Genomic DNA, 23,308 nt, shown 5'->3' on the forward strand with positions numbered 1-23,308 from the left:
GATATGATTGTGGACTTCAGGAGGACCAGGGACAACCACCCTCCACTACACATTAATAGCTTGGTCGTGGAAAAAGTGGAATCCACCAAGTTCCTCAGAATCCACTTAAGAAGTGACTTATCTTAGTCACACAACATCACTTCACTTGTCAGGAAGGCGCAATAGCGACTGCACATCCTGAGAAGACTGAGGCGGGAAAGACTACTGGTCACCATCCTGTCAACTGCTCTATCCAGAGCACAGTGGCTGGCTGCATCATAGTGTGGTACATTTACTGTAGTGCATTAGAGTGGAATTCAATGCACAAGACCATTAGAGCAGCAGAGAGGATCATTGGGGTCTCACCCCTTCTCCCCACCCCCCACAATCGACATGATCTACCAGGATCGTTGTTTGAAGAGGGTTCACAAAATGGTTGAGGATTCCTACCATACTGCGCACAATATCTTTCAGTTACACCCATCTGAAAAGAGATACAGGAGTTTCAGTGCTAGAATCACCAGGCTTCCCAGCAGAATTGAGCTATTTAGCCCATTGAGTCAGCACCATCATTCAAATCATGGCTGATGCTTGGGAAAGAATGGAGCATATACATGAGTAACGTTATGCCATACCCTTTCCAGATCTACCAAAGAATCATGAATGGGAGAGTAGAAAACTTTGTCTATCGAATATCAATTCTAGAGATACCTCACTTGAAAAATAACATCAGTGTCAAGAAGAGTAGCAGTGATTGGACCAAAGATGTCAATTGATCACAAGATGAAATAAAGAATTTCATTGCAGATTAGCCCTTTTCTAAAAAAAACAGTGGACTTTCAATTATGTGGCTCACAACATAATTTATCATTTTACTAAGTTTGGGTTACTGAGGATCATTACAGAAAAAGCTATGGCAGATCTCTTAAAACAGTGGTTCTCAACCTTTTTCTTTCCACTCACATACCACCTTAAATAATCCTTTACTAACCACAGAGCACCTATGGCATAGGGAACAGCCACATTTCACTTTGGAAGAATAAAAGTGAACTCATTGTCGGCGCCTTCCAATCTCTTTCTCAAAACACTTTGAAGTTGTATTTGTCTAAATAATAAATCACATCTAATATGTCCTTGAAATTAAAAATGTTACGTTTCTTACAAGAATTTCAGCACAGTGATGACTTTTACAAAAAAATGCAGCAAGTTCGTGTTGGAATGCTGGCATGAAAACACAATAACATAACAATTACAGCACGGAAACAGGCCATTAGGCCCTTCTAGTCCGCACCGAACCAAACACCCCTTTCTAGTCCCACCTCCCTGCACAATGCCCATAACCCTCCATCTTCTTCTCATCCATATACCTGTCCAACCTTTTCTTAAATAATACAATTGACTCCGCCGCCACTATTTCTCCCGGAAGATCATTCCACACGGCTACCACTCTCTGAGTAAAGATGTTCCCCCTCATGTTACCTCTAAACCTCTGCCCCTTAATTCTTAACTCATGTCCTCTTGTTTTAATCTTTCCTCCTCTTAACGGAAATAGTCTATCCACATCCACTCTGTCTATCCCTTTCATAATCTTAAATACTTCTATCAAATCCCCTCTCAACCTTCTGCGCTCCAAAGAATAAAGACCCAATCTGTCCAATCTCTCCCCATACTCCAGATGCTTAAACCCAGGCAACATTCTGGTAAACCTTCTCTGCACTCTCTCCACTCTGTTTATATCCTTCCTATAATTAGGCGACCAGAACTGCACAAGAACTCCAAATTAGGCCGCACCAACGTCTTATACAATCTCAACATCACCTCCCAACTCCTATATTCCATGCAATGATTGATAAAGGCCAGCATACTAAAAGCCTTCTTCACCACTCTATTCACGTGAGTTTCTACCTTCAGGGAACGATGTACCGTTACTCCTAAATCTTTCTGCTCTTCTGTATTCCTCAATGCTCTCCCATTTACCACGTATGTCCTATTCTGATTCTTCTTACCAAAATGAAGCACCTCACACTTATCAGCATTAAATTCCATCTGCCATTTTTCAGCCCACTTTTCTAAGCAGCCCAAATCCCTCTGCAATCCTTGAAAACCTTCTTCATTATCCACTATTCCACCTATCTTAGTATCGTCTGCATATTTACTAATCCAATTCACCACCCCATCATCTGAAAATATTGTAGCATCACACACGTTGGGAAAAATTTCAAACACACAAGTTTCTGAAATGTCCTGAAAAGTAACTGATCTTCAAATGTGAAATATAAAAAAAACATTCAAGACGTTCTTACCTCAGCACGTTTCAGCATTTCCCATTTATTGAGTATTTTCATAGCATAGACACGTTCAGTATTCTTCATTTTCACCACTGCAACCTAAAAAGGCGTAAGCTACATTTTAAAACTGCTTACAGATCTGCCTCTTATTCCTAATTAAAATTAGAATAGGTATTTACTTTAACAATGATTCACCCTGGAAAGTATCGTTGCACAACTTACACATAGGCTTCCAAACATTAGAGTGCTTACCATTAATGTCAAAGTGCAGTACAATATACACATCATGTTCTTTCAAAGACTATTCAAGTTAGCCCTGCTTCTTTCTCCGTATCCAGAATATCCCATTCCTTTCGAAAGCGATTAATGAATCTGTTTTCATACCGTTTTGCGAAAGGTAATCCAAACCTTAAACGTTCATTTGCAACCAAAGCTTTTCCTTGTATTGTTACTGGCTCACTTACAGAAGATCTTGCATCTAACTGTCTGGTTATCAATTATTTAGCCACTGAGAAAAAAAAAATCTGTTTTTTAAAATAATATAAATTATAAAATGAGCACCGTTGAATAATTAATTATTTCATGCCCGCCTGAAGTATTCACTTAAAGGCCTCCTCCCAGGCTTGAAGATGACACATTTGTCAAGCGTTCCACTAGATTGTGCGGTACAGGTGGTCTGGTCCCCTACTTATGACCTATGCAACTTACAACTAACTATCCATATGTATAACCAGAAAAAAAATACTGTATTAATTTTTTTAAAAAAGAGAAAAATGTGTGTAAATATAAAAATTATGTGTCAGGTCCTGGAGATTCAGGGGCTGCTATTTTGATGGACCAACATGACAGTGGCCATGGGCCAGGAGGGTGCCATGACTCCACTGCTGCTAAATGTATTCGATTTTCAGGGCATGAGAGCGGTGGCAGACCTGGTGTTAGAGGTGGGGAGGTGCATAAAGGCCAGGTACGTATGCAACAGGTTTTTCCAGTACCGGGCAGGCTGGGCCGTAGACAAAGCGCCACTGCTCCAGTTTAAGAACATGTCAGCCTGGAGTAACACGTGTCCGACTTTCCTCCATTTCAAGATCCAACCGGTCGGTCAGAATGGAACTCGGATGTATATCAGGGACCATCTGTATATGTATGTGTAATGCATCCCTTTGTTCAGGGTGCCTCATTGGCATCTTGTCAATCAGGTGGATTACTTTTCGTCAGCTTCTGGCAGTTTCCTCTCAGTTACTTTTCAAAATTATTTGCAAAAACAAAAATTCAGAGTTTACATTGCAGGATTTCCAGGCTATAGGACTTCCCACATTGCCAAACTTTTACAGGAATCCTATTCGAGTGCCAAACCTAGAATTACACCAATTAAAAGTATTAGCTTATTCAGTGACTTAAATCAATTGTCCTGATTATACCCAATTCCAAGTAAATCATAAAATAGCATTTATTTATTTACTATGAGCAATATCCCAGATTATTTATTGATAATCTAAATACTTTGTTGAAGGGCTCAAGACCAAAACATTGGTTATAAATTTGTGCCTTTGCTACATGAACGATGCTGTGTGACCTGCTGAGCTTCTTCAGCATCTTATGTTTTTACTTCAACCACGGTGTCTAGAGAATTTTGTGAGTTACACCCAAAATTGTTAAGTGGCTGCAACATTTCCATTTTTCAAGCTTTATTAATTGAAAAAGCTGTTTGAATATGGGTACTTGCAGCTTCTGCTGAGCTGGATTTCACTGGCTAATTGGAATCATTGATGTTTAGCTCTTTCAACAGCATTTCATATCAAAATCTACATTCAAGTTCAGAGAGCCACAAGATAGATTCAGAAAGCATAGTCTGTCAGTTTGTTGATAGAATAGATAGATATCCCATTGCTTTTTCTAAGGAGTTTGTAGTGCTTTGGGTTAAGAGGAAAAATATTTTTTTAGAATTTATTGTCATGAACACGTCACAAAATTCAGTTTTTCAGCAGTATCACAGGGCAAATATTGGTATAAAATTTAATATAAAATAGACCAATCAGTACAAAGAGGTTGTCCTTGTGCCGCTTGGTATTTGCCCTCAGGCGCCTGTACCTCCGTCCCATGAAGGAGTGTAAAGAGAACATAGTAGGTGTTTTAAAATTGCTGCAGCCAGGTAGCCCTCCTGGGATCTGAGGACAATTACTGGGTTGTGGGTGCAGCATGCACTCCCAGCCATCAGTAAACCACCCCCCCCACCCCCACCCCCAGCAATGTGCCATTGCCGCGAACCGGGGAGGTGGGGTGGTTGCTATCGCACTGTGCCGCTCCAGTTCAAGGCGACGGCTCAATGCGGGAGTAACAGCCCTCTTCCTTATCCATAATCCTCTACGTCAAGTAGTTACAGCAGCGTAGGAGATCATGGGTAAAGAAGATGGTCATTGCTCCCACATTGAGCTGTTGCCACGAATTAGAGTGGTGTTTGTGCTAGCGGCATGTCACGCGCCCCCCAATTGCGGCAGCAACAACTCCCCCCCACCCCCGTTCATGACAGCGGCTCACTCTGTCCCGCCCCCCTCCCCCCCCAATTCGTGACACCAGCACTTCAGCCAGGGATTTCCCTGTGACGCATGCATGCATGTGTTGATATTACCAGAGTAACTGGATCGGCGATTTCTTCTTTTAATTTGCCGGAATAGGATACCCAGGTGAGTTTTACTGGATCCCCTGACCATCACTGAGCTAGGTCTGGGACCCGTTTGGGTTTTGACCGGGTTGACCCAGTTGGACCCTTTCAAATACCCATGTAGCTAGGTCGTCAACCAAGCAAATTGCCTGGTTAACCCCATTTTACATGGCAATTTGAAAGGGCCAAGTGATACAACCCAGAATGCTCAGAATGCTCTCCATAGTACATGTGTAGAAATTTTCAAGAGTTTTTGGTGACATAACAAATTTTCTCAAACTACTCATGAAGTTTAGCTGCAGGAGAGCTTTTTCTTTGTGATTGCATTGACATGGAGGCCCCAGGACAGATCCTCAGAGTTGTTAGATCAATATAGTTCAGTTAATGTTAATATAGCTTTAAAATTAAAAGCATTAAACCAAAGAACTTAACATTTTTTAAAAAATTAACATAATTCTACTTCTTTTAATTATTTGTTTGTAGTTCTTTTAATGTCTGGTTATAAAAGAGACAGAAAATATATTTAAAAAAACACTTTATTGCTGAAAAAACAAGGTCTTTCAGGGTGGTGCTTCCTCAATATGCCACAGGAAGCCAGGCCACTGAAGAGAACAAATTATGGAGTCCTGCACGGTATGCCACCAGTTAAGTGAGTACACTGGGAAGGAATAGGATATATTTGGGAAAGAAGGACTAGGCATTCACCATCTGTTCCAATTTATCTTTAGTTGGTAGTGCTAATTAATCATTATTGGTGCTATATGAAATTCATGTCACATAAAATTAGTTTTGTCACCTTTCAGATCCATTAATAAAAATATTGGACTGAAGCCTTGTAATTTGTTCATTTTCATTGAGGCCAAAATCAAATCTTCCAAATGCTCAGGAATGTAGTAAATATTTGTAATTCATTTCCTTCTTAAATAAAATTTCTAACCACTTCATCAAGTAGCTGGAACAAACTGTACATTGTATCAAAAGTATGCAATAGAGAACACTGCTACTGGCCAGCAATTCATTTGGTTCCTGCAAAACATTGTGGAAATCCATGTCTTCACTATTTTGTCGACCAATTTCAGTGTTATTTAAAACCCTCATGGACGTTTCACCAAACTTGTTCACACTCCAACAGTCATTTCCATCATGCATCTCTCCATTATTAAAACTGTCTTCACAATCTGCTACAAAACCAAATCCAGTGCAGTAGGAGATAGCAAAGCTTCTCCAGATTAATTCAATATATTCTATTGCCGAGTTGACCATCAAAAGCAGGAAGAACTACTGTGCACCTCCTTGCCCCCGATGATCCTCTACTATCAGTTATCAGAGAATGACGTACTGGTTGCCTTCAGGAGAGTGAATCCAAGGAAAGCATTTGGTCTGGATGGAGTACCTGGTCCAGAACTGAAAGTCTGTGCTGACCATCTCGCCAATATATTCACAGATATCTTTAATATCTCACTCTGGCAGGGTGTGGTACCCAAACAGACCTAAATAGTACTTGTGCCCAAGAAGAGTATGGTAAACTGCCTAAATGACTACTGACCAGAGGCACACACATTCACAGTGATGAAGTGTTTTGAGAGGCTGGTGTTGAAGCATATAAGCTACACTCTGAGCAGCAACATGGTTCAGTCCCAATTTGCCTAATGCTGCAACAGGTCTACAGCAGATGCCTTCTCACTGGCTCAACTCAAAGTCCTGGAACACCTGGAGAGCAAGGATGTATACATCAGGATGCTCTTTATGAACTACAATTCCGCATTTAACACCATCATTCATTCAAAACTGGGCCTCAATACCCTACTGTGTAAGTGGATCCTGTGTATAGTAGTTCGATTCTCACAATCAGTGAGGATCAGGAAGAGCATCTCCTCCACAATCTCCATCAGTACTGGAGCACCACAGGGCTGGATTCCAAGCCTTCTGCTATACTCACTTTACACCTATGACTGTGTGGCTCATTATGACAATAACACCATCTGCAAATTTGCTGATAATATCATGGTAGAAGGTTGTACAAAATGGGGGAATTAGTCAGCATATAGGAGGGAGATTGAAAACTTGGCTGAATGGTGTACTAACAACAACGACACTGCACTCAGTGTTGACAAAAACCAAGAAGATGATTGTGGACCTCAGGAGAGGAAAACCAGAGGTATATGATCTAGTGATCATTGAGGGATCAGAGGTAGAGAGACTGATCAAATTTAAGGTACTGGGAGTCATTATCTTGGAGGACCTTACCTAGAATCCACACACAAATGTCATCGTGAAGAAAGCACACCAGCACCTCTACTTCCTCAGGAGTCTGCGAAGGTTTGATATGACATCGAAATTTTGACAAACTTGTACAGATGTGTAGTGGAAAGGGTACTAACTGACTGCATCATGGTCTAGTATGGGGGGGGGGTTACTAATACCTCTGAATGGAAATGGAAAGCCTTGCAAAAGAAAGTTGACACAGCCCAGTGCACCACAGGCAAAAATCTTCCTACCATCAAGAAAATCTACATGGAATGTTGATGTCAGAGAGCAGCAGCAATCATCAAGGGTTCACACCTCCCAGGACATGCTTTGTTCTTGCTGCAAGCATCAGGAAAGAGATATAGGTACCACAAGACTTGTACCACCATGTTTAGGGACATTTGCTACACCTCCACCATCAGACTCCTCAACAACAAACTCAATCAGAGACTCATTTAACCATATAACCGTTTACGGAGCGGAAACAGGCCATGTTGGCCTTTCGAGTCCGCACCGGTTCACTGATTTTGTGCGCCCTCTTCAGGCATTGGTCCCGGTAGATCTTCATTCCGTTAAATATTCTGATGGGACCAGTGCTAATTGAAATTTACATCCTGACATTGGTCTGAATTTCCTAGTTGATCTAGTCCAGACTCCAATCTGTAGGATGAGGGTGTTTAAGGACTCTTACTTCACACATTATTTATTAGTGAATATTTATTTTCTGTATTGCGCAGTTTATTTGCAATTCTCTCATTTCTCTCTTTTGTATTGATATAATTTCTTGAGTATAGTTTTTTGAACTATCAATAAGTAGAAATTCTGACCAGCCTGCAGGCAAAAGAATCTCAGGGTTGTATGTGATGTCATGTATGTAGTCTGATAACCTCCATCAGCCAGCTCCCCACCATGACTACCAGCCCCCCCACATCTCCATCGGGCACACAAAACTCAAAACGGTCAACCAGTTTACCTATCTCGGCTGCACCATTTCATCAGATGCAAGGATCGACAATGAGATAGACAACAGACTCGCCAAGGCAAATAGCGCCTTTGGAAGACTACACAAAAGAGTCTGGAAAAACAACCAACTGAAAAACCTCACAAAGATAAGCGTATACAGAGCCGTTGTCATACCCACACTCCTGTTCGGCTCTGAATCATAGGTCCTCTACCAGCACCACCTACGGCTCCTAGAACGCTTCCACCAGCATTGTCTCCGCTCCATCCTCAACATCCATTGGAGCGCTTACACCCCTAACGTTGAAGTACTCGAGATGGCAGAGGTCGACAGCATCGAGTCCACACTGCTGAAGATCCAGCTGCGCTGGATGGGTCACGTCTCCAGAATGGAAGACCATCGCCTTCCCAAGATCGTGTTATATGGCGAGCTCTCCACTGGCCACCGTGACAGAGGTGCACCAAAGAAAAGGTACAAGGACTGCCTAAAGAAATCTCTTGGTGCCTGCCACATTGACCACCGCCAGTGGGCTGATAACGCCTCAAACCGTGCATCTTGGCGCCTCACAGTTTGGCGGGCAGCAACCTCCTTTGAAGAAGACCGCAGAGCCCACCTCACTGACAAAAGGCAAAGGAGGAAAAACCCAACACCCAACCCCAACCAACCAATTTTCCCTTGCAACCGCTGCAATCGTGTCTGCCTGTCCCGCATCGGACTTGTCAGCCACAAACGAGCCTGCAGCTGACGTGGACTTTTTACCCCCTCCATAAATCTTCGTCCGCGAAGCCAAGCCAAAGAAAAGAAAAGTCTGATAATAAATCTGAACTTTATCATTAGTCATTTCTGCACAAGTCCTTTTGCTGCAACACCAATAGGAAAGAAACATTTTTCTTAAATTATTCACTCATGGAAAGTCCTCGAAGCAGGCAAGGTTAGCATCCAGTACTGATTTCACTACTACTAACTTAACTAATCATGCAAACTACATTGGAAACAAAAAGTTTGGTGGGGCAGGAAGAATGATGGAAGAAAGAGGGAGTCAAAAAGAATGAGAGAAAACCAAAAACTGGACTACATACCAATACGAAATCAAACAATTACAATCCAGTTAAGATTACACATCATCTTATCTGAGATCAGTACAGACCAATGACTATCATGTGACAACACACAATTAACACTCATAGGAGTGACACTGCTTTGGATTAATGCTCAAAGTGGTAAATTATTGTGATATTTCAGCATAGCTCAAATTCTTAGAAACAACATAAAATATTGTTTATTAACTACAGCTCTGCCTTCAATCCCATAGTCCCTCGCAAAATCATTCTTAAATTTCAGGATCGAAGCCTCAGCATTCCCCTCTGCAACTAGATCTCTGACTTCCTACCTAACAGAGCACAATCAGTGTAAGTGATTAACATCTTCTTCTCTTCAATCATGCCAACACCAGATCTCCTCAAGGATAGCTACTCAGCTCCCTACTATATTTCCTCTACAGCTACGACTGTAGATGCCCCTTCCCTGGGGTTTATCTAGATCCCCCACTGCCTCGGAAAGGCTGCCTATGTATCACACTCTAGACACAGTCTCTTCTTCCTTCTCCAACAAGACTTAAGAGAGTAAAAGCATGCACCAACAGGATTAAAGATAGTTGATTTGCTGCAGCTCCTGAATGAATCTCAGAACAGTGCTATCATGTTGCCCTTGCTTGGTGCTAATTAATCTTTCTTTTACATTGCAATCCTATACTCTGCATTTGTGCTCTTTAAACAGCTCCATGTTGGAGATAACTAGTTAGACTGCTCATAGGAGAACTCTTCTCACTGTAATAGTTATTTTGTGACAAATAAACTGAAACTTAAACCTTTCAAATGCCAAAATCCTACCAGGAGTGGATGTTGTCATCCAAATATAATATCAGTGCTCTATAAAAACAGTTTGGGGAAAATCAAAATGATCTCAATTTGATAAGCGACAAAATAGGTAAATGCACTGCAAAATAAGTTTTGTCAAGGGATGTTTGGAACAAGGTTAGGGTGTTGAGATGGAGGATGGAGACTAGATGCCTCAGCACATTTATATTGTACATTTCATATACAACCATCTCTCAGAACCCTTCCAGAACTTTGCATTGCTCAGAAAGATAAATTATTTCATAGCCTTTAAGCTGGAATCCACAGCAGTAATACAAGTAGTTATATGGTTGTGGTCTTATGAAATACTCCAGAGATTTGAATACATAATCCAAGATCATTACTGTAGGAACACTGTTAAGGGCCTATATTGAGATGTCCTCAAAAACTATAGCTCCATCTGTCAGCTCAAATAAGTGTAAAATATCTTGCACTATCCAAAAATAAGCAGGCGTTGTTTATCTGTTCAACTAGATGCAAAGGTTCCCACAGAAAAATATATTTAAAGAATGCACGAGTCTGGTCTGCCCTCCAACATTCAACTCATTACATCCTGTAAGACAATGCTGTGCAAAAATTGGCTGCTATGACTGGTTATGATACAACAATGACTACCATTCAAAAAGATGCATTGTTTTGGAAACCATAAGATTGTGAATAACATTATAAAAATGCTTGTTTTTTATAACTTTGTTAATTGCAATAAAAGTTGAAGGATACTGACAAACTTAAGGTGAACTGAAGTCTAACAACAAGTATGGAGTACATATTTTACTACATACAAAAACATTACTCACTGTATTCTTGTCAAAAATACCATGTATTAGAAAAATTATTTGCAAAACTTAAAACTCCTCAGAAACAAAAAAAAAGAAATACTGGACGTTAGCCTGTCTGCAGCATCTGTGGAAAGAGAAAATAGATAACATTTTGGGGAAGCAACCCTCCCTCAGAACCCTTCCTCTGGAGTAATAACTTTGTATTGCTCAGAAAGATAAATGATTAATGAATCTGGTGGTTAATTTTTAATAATATTATAGAATATATTTTCATGTGATTTGAGCATATGAAAGAACTAAAAAGTGTGGGAGTTCTTGCATGCCGTATATAACACCCTTGGTTAAGTACTTTGCAATAAAGCTCTCTAGTATCTATAAGTGTGTACCAAGCACAAGGTGTTTATGTTACAACACAAAAATATAGATGATGTATACAAAGATCCTGCTCTGTTGATCAAGAACTTGAGATTAAGAACCGTAGAGAGGGTGAACTACAAAATAATGTAGATAAAATATTCTGCCATCGTGTGAAACAATACATGACATAGTGAGGAGCAGGAGAAAACTCTTCGTGGCAATTTCCGCACAGGAAGCACATGGAATTTTAAACCTCATTTAATCAATCTGACTCAATCAGTAGTCAACCAAGGCAATTCATTCAAATCGCTTTTCGTGAACAGGAGCAGGAAGGAAAAAACTGAGTACTCTTAGACATTCAATTCCCTCTTTTGTTATAGCAGCTGGACATACTTAGGAAACAAGTCTGAAAGTAAAGAACTCCATGTCCAGCGGAAATGTTAAGGGGTGTTGTCTCTATGTAGAAAACGTTAACTCATAGAACCTTTGGAAAAAACTTAACCTCAAAGATAATTGCTGTGAACATTAACAATCATTTGCTTTCACCATAACCTATGTAATGCTGATGCAGTGGTTACTAATCATCCAGTAACATTAATTTAATTCCTGTACATGACCATGCCTTATAGACTACTGAAATCATTATTAAATTTAGTTTAATGTGACTTAAATTTCTTTGTTAAACCTCCTTGTTGTATATTATTTCATTTTTCATTAATTTTCAAAAAGTGGATATTGCTGACAATACCAGCATTTATTGTTTGCCCCTAACTGCCCTTGAGAAAGTGATAATGAACTAGGACAATGCTTCTAATGAAGGTATTCTCATATATTGCCGTGGAGCTTGGAGTTCCAGAACTTAGGCCAAGCTTTTATTTAAGGATCTTCAATATTTCCAAGTAAGAATGGTGTGCAACTTGAATCAGAGCCAGTCTTTCTCATTGACAGAGATCACAAGTAGGTGTATAAATTGGTGGTGGAATCCAGATCATTTCCCCAATAAAAATACACTAACATAGTAACTTTGTTCAGAACAATCCAAAGTCTAGTTACTGTTGATAAATAGGCAAAATTTAATGGAATAAACAGTGAATTGAACTGATTAAATGAGATAATGGGCAAATATATTCATTTTGTAACAATGGAATCATGCCATGGGATTTCTTGTGTCTACCTTGAGCTTGACTAAGTAACCAGAGTCTAATGGGTCCCAAACAAGTTTACATTATACAGAAATCTCTAGATTTGAGTTGGGCCACTGGCCCAGATCTGTATACATCTTGGTCTTGATGAAGGTTTCAGACCTGAAACAGTGATTAATAATTTCTACTCATGAATGCAATTCTTTGTCTACTCAAGATTCCAGCTTTTGTGTTTCTTAGATCTGTATCCATGTCGATTTGACTTGGAACAATTAAGCAATGAAATTGATAGAAAGACACTTAACTATCAAACAGAAGTAAGGAGAAGAATTAGGCAAGGGGAATGTTGTCTGTGCTCATGAAATTTATTTCAGGCATCTTTTGCAGGTTGGGTCAGTGTCAACTGGAGTGAAGGAAAATATAGCCCAGACTAGAAATGTACTTGAAATGTGTATTTCAAATAGGCTTATGGGGGCAATGGCATCCACCCAAAGTGTGCATAAGAAACTTCACCAAGGTATGAAGTGATTTTCTGAACATCTCTGCAAAGTTTGGCTCTGATTAACATTAAAAAAAGCAGACATGGGCTTGCCTGGGATATATCTCCCCAGAGAGAACATCCAATGTTGTCCAGGATCAGGAGTTGAGCAAAGCTCTTCACTAAAGCTGAGTACAAATGCTAAGAATGATAGAAAATATTTAAGTATGTAGGTTCAGTTGGATTCAGAATATCTGAACAGATCAGGTTTGGGTTGGCCTTTAATTTTTTTCAAAGCAAACCTTTACATTCTTCTGAACAGATGGAGATCTGCTATTTAACATCTCAGTGAAGGGAGACAAGTCATCTTTATTTATCGTTCATACCATGCTCGCATGGTAAAGACAAGATAGTGTTTCTCCAGGACCACAGAGGATACTTACATAAATATATTAGAAGTTAAACATATTAAAATATTAAAATGTATAGAATAAAAGTCCATGGTACACTATCCACATATGTTCTGGGAATTCAGGAGCCTGATAGCTGGGGGGGGGTTAAAAACTGTTGCCCAATCTGGATTTAAGGGCCCAAGTGCTATGGTACCTCCAATCAGATGACAGAAGGGAGAACAGTTTACATGAGGGGTGTGCGGAGTCCTTCACAATGTTTATTGCCCTTCGTCTGCATCGCATGTTGTAGATGTCCTTCATGGTAGGAATAGAGCCCCCAAGGATCTTTTCTGCTGACTTCACTATCCTCTGCTGGGTTTTGCAGTCCCAAGTTGGTGCAGCTTCCAAACTAGGCAGTGATGCAGTTGCACAGGATGCTCTCAATACATCCCCTGTAGAATGTATTGAAGATGGAGGGTGGGAGATAAACTTTCCTCAGCCTTCGCAAGAAGTAGAAGTGCTGCTGGGCTTTCTTGGTTATGGAGCTGGTGTTAAGAGTCCAGGTGAGATTCTCCACCAAGTGCACTCCAAGAAACTTGATACATTTTTTTTTTGGAGTATTTTATTTTTGATTTTCAAAGACTCAAACAAATCCAAACAATAGTATATAACATACAGAGTCTATTTTCCCCCTACCCCTCTCCCCTTCTTCCCATACCCTAATACAACAAAGATTATACAAATTAAGCAAATACAAAGAACCAAATATCGGTAAGGTCGCAAACCTTTAAGGGAACTTAAGAAAAACCCAAAGAAACCTAAGGTAAAAAAAAGGAACAAAATACAAGAGCATGTCATCTGCACCACGACCCACTTCATTGATCTCAATTATTTCACTACTGGCACGGATTGTTGCCTTTTCTTTATTCAGAAAGGGTATAATTATATTGGTGTACCAATGTGTTGCAGATAAGGTTGCCACACCCTAAAAAATGTGCCATATTTATTCCTTAAACTGTATGTGATTTTATCTAGGGGAATTAAACTCTGCATTTCCCTATTACATTGTGTAATATTTAGTTGGGAGTCGGACTTCCACATTACCACTATATACTTCCTGGTTACTGAAAAGGTGACCTTCACAAACTAAATTTGGTATCTGGATAGTTTAAAACTAGAACTTAATACTCTTGAGTGCAGATTTGGACTATGCATAACTTGCTGGATACTAGGCAACTATTATTACAAAACAGAAGCAAATTACAGAACAAAGGCATAAATACATTCACCAGTGAACAAGTAACTGCAGAATGGACTACATGATGCCCTCTGAAGATCCCAAGTACTTTTTCTAGTCAGTTAATTAATTTGGAGGCATGGCCACTATCATATGGGCAAATGCAGCAACCTGCTTATAGATTTATGTACCACGATACAGCAAAAAGTTTTCTTTTGCCTGTATTTCAAAATGGCACTAGTAAAGAGCTGCCATGCCCTAGTGCTATTCTGCAAAGGAAGGAGAAAAAATAAGTTCCTCCAAAGAGAGAAAGTGGTCAAGGATCACGTCATCACCTCTGATATAACTGCCTCCTTGAGCAGTGGCCATAAACACTAGAGAGCTTAATCCCCATATCCAGCAGCCTGCTCTCCATTGCACCTCCTCGACCCCCTCATCCCAGTTCCCGGGGCAATTATCACTTGTCCTGGTGGGAAACTTTAAACCCCCAAGTCCAAGGTGAAACCTGCATTATCCAGCTGCCTTCTTTCAACCATCGGCACTCCATCACACCCTGGCAGGACTGATAGAAAGCATGCTGGCAGCAGCGTTCCTGGACTCAAGAGCATGAAGAGGACTTCATTTTAACATCTCTTTGGAAAGACAATACTGCACTGCCTCAGTACTATACGATAGTCTGGATATTTTCAACTTAGGAAATTAACCCAAAGGATAAGAGAGGGCCAAAAATCAGCAAATGAATGAATGAATGCACAAATAGATAATCTGTGATGCTGAGGAAGGAAGATCACTCAGGATACCTTGAAGACATTTGTGCTTCCTTCAAAAAGTGCTTGTATTTTTTATATCTGCTTAAGTAACCAAATAATGCCTTGCTTTAATTTCTCATCTAAAAGCATAGTTTCAGCACAGCAGTTCGATTCTAAATTACTCTTGTCACTATTCGCCAACATGTGCAGTTATTCTAATAGAAAAAAACTTACCAAAGAACGTGAAAAAGTATGCCAAGCAAGTGAGTTAAAATGTATGTCAATGAGAACATCAGTAGTGGTGGTAAGGAATAGACAGAAGCTTCGTACCATAAAAATATTAAATAATGCTGAATTAATATTATCTAGTACAGTATTTCCATATTGGTATAGCTTTAAATTCAACCTACTATATATATTTTTTTTAATTGTAACAAACTGCAAAAACAGGAAATCTGAAACAAAAACAGAAAATGTGTGAAATATTCAACGGGTCATGCTACATTTATGACAAGATGACATTTTGGATGAATAAACTGGAACTATGAGAAAACAATTTGTTTTAAGTTTCATAGGGGAAGAGCAGAGGAGCAATGTCAAGCAACATAATTATATCCAAAGCCAAAAGTTACAAGGAAAGAGGGTAAAAAACAAGGGAACATCTAAAACAAAGGAGAATTCTGGAAATGCTCAGCCTATCAGACATGGTCTGTGAAGAAAGATAAGAACTGAAGACTTAATGTTATAAGTTGATAACTTTGCATCAGAAATGGTTGGTTCTGACAGAGGCAGGAAAAGCTGGCCAGTTCTGATTAAGGGCCACAGAACTGAAATTATGTCCCTTTCTCTTTGCACAGATGCTGCCTGACCAGTTAAATATTGCTTGCATTTTTAGCGTTCATTTTACATTTTCAATATCTGTATTTTTAATGATTTTCAGAAGGGCCCTTATCTGAATTGTTGAGGCCTGACAGCTACAATTTGCCAAAATGCTGTTCTTTGGCTTTTAAAGAAAAATTAGTGCAAAATGTAAAGTAATTTGGAAAAAATCTATACTGTAACCCTGAGTTAACTTTAATGGGTTAATTCCCGTAACTTAAAAAAATTACATTTGAACCCCAGACGCTGCTAACCGTACCGCCATCATCATTAACCCACCCCTCCCCCATTTACAATAAAACCTTACTAAGATATTGAATAATATACTATAAAGACTCTTACTAGGCAAGGATAGTGAGACATTTTAGGAGAATCATCTCAGCAGCAAGCGGCACTGGCCGGCTCTTCATCCAGGACACTGCCATTTTATTCAAGTACAACTTTATTCAAACAGCTGCTGAAGGTGGAGCATAACCGGGATGCACCACGAGCTGAATGTTTGCTCGCATCTTTACCAAGGGTTTGTGTGTTGCTTCAGAGAAAATTTACTTTTACAAGTCTAAACTTCTATTTATTTATTCTTATTTCATTACAACTCTATTTATTTCTTTATTTCCTTTTTTTTTGCCAGTTGCTTTAATTCCAGATACTGGGGATTTATTGTACACTAAATTAGAAGAGTACAAGTGATTCTTGTGTCATTTACATAAAACATAAAACATAACAATTTACAGCACGGAAACAGGCCATTAGGCCCTTCTAGTCCGCACCGAACCAAACACCCCTCTCTAGTCCCACCTCCCTGCACAATGCCCATAACCCTCCATCTTCTTCTCATCCATATACCTGTCCAACCTTTTCTTAAATAATACAATTGACTCCGCCGCCACTATTTCTCCCGGAAGATCATTCCACACGGCTACCACTCTCTGAGTAAAGAAGTTCCCCCTCATGTTACCTCTAAACCTCTGCCCCTTAATTCTTAACTCATGTCCTCTTGTTTTAATCTTTCCTCCTCTTAATGGAAATAGTCTATCCACATCCAGTCTGTCTATCCCTTTCATAATCTTATATACTTCTATCAAATCCCCTCTCAACCTTCTACGCTCCAAAGAATAAAGACCTAATCTGTCCAATCTCTCCCTAGACTCTAGATGCTTAAACCCAGGCAACATTCTGGTAAACCTTCTCTGCACTCTCTCCACTCTGTTTATATCCTTCCTATAATTAGGCGACCAGAACTGCACACAGAACTCCAAATTAGGCTGCACCAACGTCTTATACAGTCTCAACATCACCTCCCAACTCCTATATTCCATGCAATGATTGATAAAGGCCAGCATACTAAAAGCCTTCTTCACCACCCTATTCACGTGAGTTTCTACCTTCAGGGAACGATGTACCGTTACTCCTAAATCTTTCTGCTCTTCTGCATTCATCAATGCTCTCCCATTTACCACGTATGTCCTGTTCTGATTCTTCTTACCAAAATGAAGCACCTCACACTTACAAGGACTGTTTGGGTCCTACAATAGTGGGAAAGAAAAAAGTAAAATAGCAGGTGATGTATCATTTGAACTGGAAAGTGTCAATGAGAAAAGAAGTGATTGGTGGAGATGGAAGACTCAGCCAGGTCATGAAGAGAACTCTCCTTTCTACATGTGGAAGGGGAGGGAACCAGTTAGTGAAACCTAATTGAAGGCTATGGAAAATACTATTTTTTTCTATCCATTTAATGTACCAACCACAATACAAAACTAAATAAATATGGCCATTTTCAGTCAGTTTTCAAACAAATAAAAGACTAGTCTGACAATGCCTTTTCAAATTAACATTGCAGAGTAGTGCAATCCAAAGGACACATGACACAGACCATTTGGTCTACAATGTCCTTGTGACCATCAAGTCTTATTTATATACCAACACCATTTACCTGCATGGTCCATAACCTACTATGCCTTTTCAATTGAAGTGATTCGGAAAGTGGTACCCATTTAGGTGCTTCTTACATGTTGTAAGAGGACTTGCCTCCACATCATTTTAGCAGTGAATTCCAGATGTGTGAAAAAAAAATCTCACAGACCCACTCTAACTCCTCTATTTAAACCTATGCCCTCTGGCCTTAAATATCTCTGCAATGGAGAACAATTCTTTACTAAGTTATCTTTGTCTCTCTTAGCTCTCAGGTTCCTGCTCAGCCTCCTCTGCTCTAAGGAAATCAAACCCAGCCTATCCAATCTCACCTTGCTGAATGTTTGCACCTTTTACTATTGCATGTAAAACCTCACTACAAATCTTCCCATAAAGATTTCATACAGCTAGCATCAGAATAAAGTAGCTTAGATTCATTTTGGCTGATGAACAACTGAACTCACAATGTGAAAACCCAGGAGCAGACAATAATACAGAACGTTTCTGATTATCCAAAAACCACAACCAAAAATCTGTTATCCAAAAAACATTTTTTGGTGGCAACATGACGTCACAATTTTGAAAAAGAATTCCACCCGACATGCACATTTGGGGCTCTCGTGTGCTGTTAGCGCAGTTTGGTAACATCAGTGAGTTACTGGAGGAAGTCGGTGGGTCAGGCAATACATGGGGAGATTGTCCTCATTTCAGGTAATTCCCTGCCCTTTCTTTCCATTTCTTCTTTACCCTCCACTGCACTTGGTTCTCCACAAAGACAGCAGCCTGCCGAGCAGGAGTGGGGAGGTGTCGGGGGATCAGCAATGGCAGCAGGAATGAGGACCTCGGGCTCCCGGACAGGAGCAAGAACCTCGGGCTCCCAGGCAGGATTTGCGACAATGGCGGGAAGATGTCGGAGATCGGTGACAGCAGCTCCTGGCCAGGAGCAAGAACAGCAGTGGGGAAGTGTCGGAGATTGACGATGGCAGTGGGGAGGTGTCGGGGAATCAGCAATGCCCAATACACGTATTCTGCTGACGCTACTGGGCTGCTTAAAGCCGTTTCTCAGTTATCTGAAAAATGCAGTTAACCGATACATGACCAGTCCTGAGTGTTTTGGATATTCGAAAATGTACTGTTGTACCATTGAAATCTCTAGTGTATGACAATGCCCATTCATTTAGCATAAGATTTACGTTAACTCTGATATATATTTTCTCATTTCTGTTGAACTCCACCTCCCCTCCCCCACCCTGCCTCCTCACACCTCCAGTCTTGGCCCATTTGTTCTCAATTCTATGAATTTGTTAAATTACTAACCTTTGAACAAATGAAGGATAAATATAATACAACTCAAGATACAGTATTGGCATACTACCAACTGAAATCCTACTTGAAGGACAAATTGGGAAGCAGTCTGAGGTTACCAGAGGGAAGTAATTTTGAATATGTGATTACAGACACAATCATAATCAAAAGATTTATAACAAATATGTATATTAAACTGCAAGAAAAGGAGAATGAGGAAACAAATGGTAAAACTAAACAAAAATGGGAACAAGATTTAAATATAAAGATAAAGAAGGAAGCATGGGAGAAGTTATGCTCTGGAACTATGAGAAATACAATAAACACAAGGTTACGTATGATACAATATAACTGGATACATAGGCTATACATTACACCTCAAAAGTTAAATAAATGGGACCCAACAGTATCTGACAGATGTTTTCGCTGTAAAAAGGAAATGGGAACAACAATTCATGCAATTGGACATGTGAGAAAGTGAAAAATTTTTGGGAAGATCTAAACCAGATATTAAATAAAATCACAAAAAGCAATATACCAAAAAACCCAAAGATCTTCCTCCTAAGTAACATAAGAAACAAAGAATTTGGACTTGATTTGGATGGTGCACAAAAAAGATTTGTTAGGATAGCCCTAACTGTAGCAAAAAAATGTATTATGTCAGCCTGGAAATTAGAAGATAACTTGAGAATACAACAATGGTATATAGAAATGAATAAATGTATTCCACTAGAAAAAATAACATATAATTTAAGAAATAATATTACAATATTTGAACAAATATGGGAGCCATACATGAAACACAATAGAGAAAACCTACCGGGGACATCTACCACCTAAAATGACAGAAGGAGAAGGAAATGAAAAGAATTGACTCAGTGGAACTTCTTGTTTATTTTTATTGAGTGACAACATTGTTTGACGGGTTTAATGTATCTTAGATTCTGAACTTTAAATGAATGGGAGGGGAGGTAGGGAGGGTGGTATGGGAAGAGGGAGGAGAAAATGACACTGTATATATTTGAAAAGAATAATGTATGTATCTTGATCAATGTGGTTAGTGTGAAAAATTTAAAAAAAAATTCTATGAATTTGTAATAATGACTGCTGTGATCCATTATTCAAGTCATTGTGTACTGAAATAATTTAAAATCACTGAAATATCATGATTCACAAAGACGCCAGAAATTATACTGAAAGTTTTCATAAGCAAAACTACGCAGTCAACATTTCTTACTGGCTTGTTTGAACATGAAAAATCACAGAAGGTATTTCAGGAAACCACATTCTGTCACCATTTCCTTTCACTGAAAATATCATCTTCCTGACAGAATCCTGCATGCAGTCTCATCCCTTGTTGTGTGTAATAAACCAGCTACTTCTGCTTAAATGCATAGCCCGCACGATAGATTGAAGACTGCAAGAAAATTAAACAATTACCAGCACTTAAAGTTTTATAGTGTAATGATTTATAAATAATTTAACTACCACAACACCAATATCTAACAAGCCAAATTAAATACCATTCAGGACTGCCAACGCTTATTATATTACTTTTCACGTTTTCAGGAAGACCCAAATATGAATTCTCATTATCTGCCAGCAATAGAGCATACAAGACCAAAAGATAAAGGAGCAGAAGTAGGCCATTTGAACTGTCGACTCCACTATTGCATCAAAAAGCTGATTTGTTCTCCCACTCAGGCCCACGCCCCTGGCTTCTCCCCATTACCTTTGATACCCTAACTGTTCAGATAGATATCAATCTCTGCCTTAAATACACCCAATGACCTGGCCTCCACATATGCCTGTAGCAACAAGTTCCACACATTCACCACTCTGGGCAATGAAATTCCTCCACATCTGTTTCAACTGCAATCCTGAAGTTGTTCCCTCTTGTCCATGGAGAACAACTTGGATACATCTAATTTGTCCAGGCCGTTCAGCATTCAAAATGCTTCTTTGAGGTTCCCCTCATTCTTCTGAACTCCAAGGAGTACAGTCCAAGAGCTGTCAAATGTTGTTGATATACTAATCCTTTCATTCCAGGAATCTTCTCTGAACCCGCTCCAGTGCCAGCACATCCTTAAGTAAAACAAAACTGTACCCTGTACTCCGTACTCCAAGTGAGGCCTCAACAGTACCTTAGAAAGCCTCAACATCACATTTCTGCTCTTCTATCCTATTCCTCCAGATATGAACGCCAGCATTCCATTCACCACTGACTCAACCTGGAGGTTAACCTGCACGAGGAATCCCAAGTCCCTTTGCACCTCCGAATTTTGAATTTTCACCCCATCCATTATATTCCTTCTATCAAACTGCATGAACATCCACTTTCCAACATTGTATTTCATTTGCCATTTCTTTCCCCATTCTACCAATCCGTCTCTCCGAAGCCTCTCACTTTTCTCCTCAGTCCCTGCTTCTCCACTTATATTTATATTATCTGCAGACTTAGCTAAAAAAAAACATTTATTCCACAATCCAATTAACGTACAAAATTAGAAGAAATGGCCCCAACACTGACTCCTATGGAACACCACTGGTAACCAACCAGAATAGGATCCCATTATTTCCACTCTCAGTCTCTTGCTGATCAGCCAATACTTTTACCCATGCTTCTCTCTTTCCTGTAATTCCGTGGGCTCTCATTTTGTGAAGCAGCCTCATGTGTGGCACCAAATATACAACATCCACTCCATGTCCTTTGTCCAGCCTACTGTGCTTTCCTCAAAAAAATTGCAGTGGGAATACCAGGCACGATTTTCCCTGAAGGAAACCATGATGACTTTGGCCTATCCGGTCATGTACCTCCAGATACTCCATAACCTCATCCTTAACAATCAACTCTAACAACATCCCAACCATAGACACAACAATTTCCTTTCTGCTGCTTCCCTCCCTTCTTAAAATAACGGAGTGGCCGTTACAATTTTCCAGTCCTCCAGAACCATGCCAAAATCTATTCATTCTTGGAAGATCACGACTAATGCCTCTACAATCTGTAGTGCTACTTACAGAAACTGAAGGCATTCCACCTGGCCTGGTAGACTTATCTACCCTTAAATCTTTCTGCTTTCCAAGCACCTTTTCTCTGGTGATCTGACTGCATTCACCTCTCCTCCCCAACGTCGTTGAAAGTCCAACATTCTGCTAATGTCTCCATAGTGAAGACTTGTGCAAAATACTCATTCAGTTGCTCCAATTATAATTTCTCCAGTGTCATTTTCTACCAGTCCTAGATCTACTCTTGCCTATTTTTGCTCTTAATAAAGGTTTGTGATAGTACAGATCTATCACCAATATACATAATGTATATAGTTACTGTATCTAGACTGTGCTTACAGCGATTGGCTGAGAGCTAAGCCACACCTATTGTCTGGGCCTTAAAGGGTTGTGTCCCTAGCCAGGTTGGATCATTCCGGACTAGTCGGCCACCTGTGAAGAGCTCCTGTCTTTTGCTAATAAAAAGCCTTGGTTTGGATCAACAAGTCTTTGATTCTTTCAATGAGTTCTACAAGGTTTTAGTGTCCTTTTTGATATTATTCGCTAGCCTCCTTTCAAATTTCAGTTTCCTTCTGCAGTGTGGATTGTGGAGGGTCATATGACATTTCCATCTGGAACCTAGAGAGAGTGTGGATTGTGAGGATAATGTGGCCTCTCTGTCTGGAATCTGGTGGGAATGTGGATTGCTGAGAGTCATGTGACCTTTCTGGATCAAGCCTAGTCACTTCACCCAACAATCGAGGATTAGATCTGCCCACAGGTGAGACTGATGCACAATTGGTCCTCGCAAGTCTCGTGGATGGGTCTTGCTTTGAAAAAGCAATCTCTGCCATCTCTTTGTTTGCTGTTGCTGCATGGAGACCATCACTGAACTCCAGGCTGTAGGCCACAGGCAGCTCTGGAGGCCCAAATGCAATGAGTCTATCCTAGATACTGAGCCCTGCACATTGCTGGAGACCAAGTTCACTTTACATACTTGCTTGTTGTAATTAATTTACTGTTTGTTAGTGCGCTGTGCCT

The 23,308-nt window shown here is 39.9% G+C and overlaps 1 protein-coding gene across 2 annotated transcripts in view; it reads right to left on the reverse strand.

Moving 5' to 3' along the window:
- Positions 1–23,308, reverse strand: part of cdc42bpb (CDC42 binding protein kinase beta (DMPK-like)) — a 224,763-nt gene that overhangs the window by 88,577 nt on the left and 112,878 nt on the right. For both annotated transcript variants that reach the window (XM_069916469.1, XM_069916470.1), the window contains exon 3: positions 2,283–2,366. In XM_069916469.1, the coding sequence (XP_069772570.1) occupies positions 2,283–2,366 (84 nt within the window). The remainder of the gene's footprint in view (positions 1–2,282; positions 2,367–23,308) is intronic.

Source organism: Narcine bancroftii, chromosome 2, assembly GCF_036971445.1.
Source record: "Narcine bancroftii isolate sNarBan1 chromosome 2, sNarBan1.hap1, whole genome shotgun sequence".
NCBI classification, from domain to species: Eukaryota; Metazoa; Chordata; class Chondrichthyes; order Torpediniformes; family Narcinidae; genus Narcine; species Narcine bancroftii.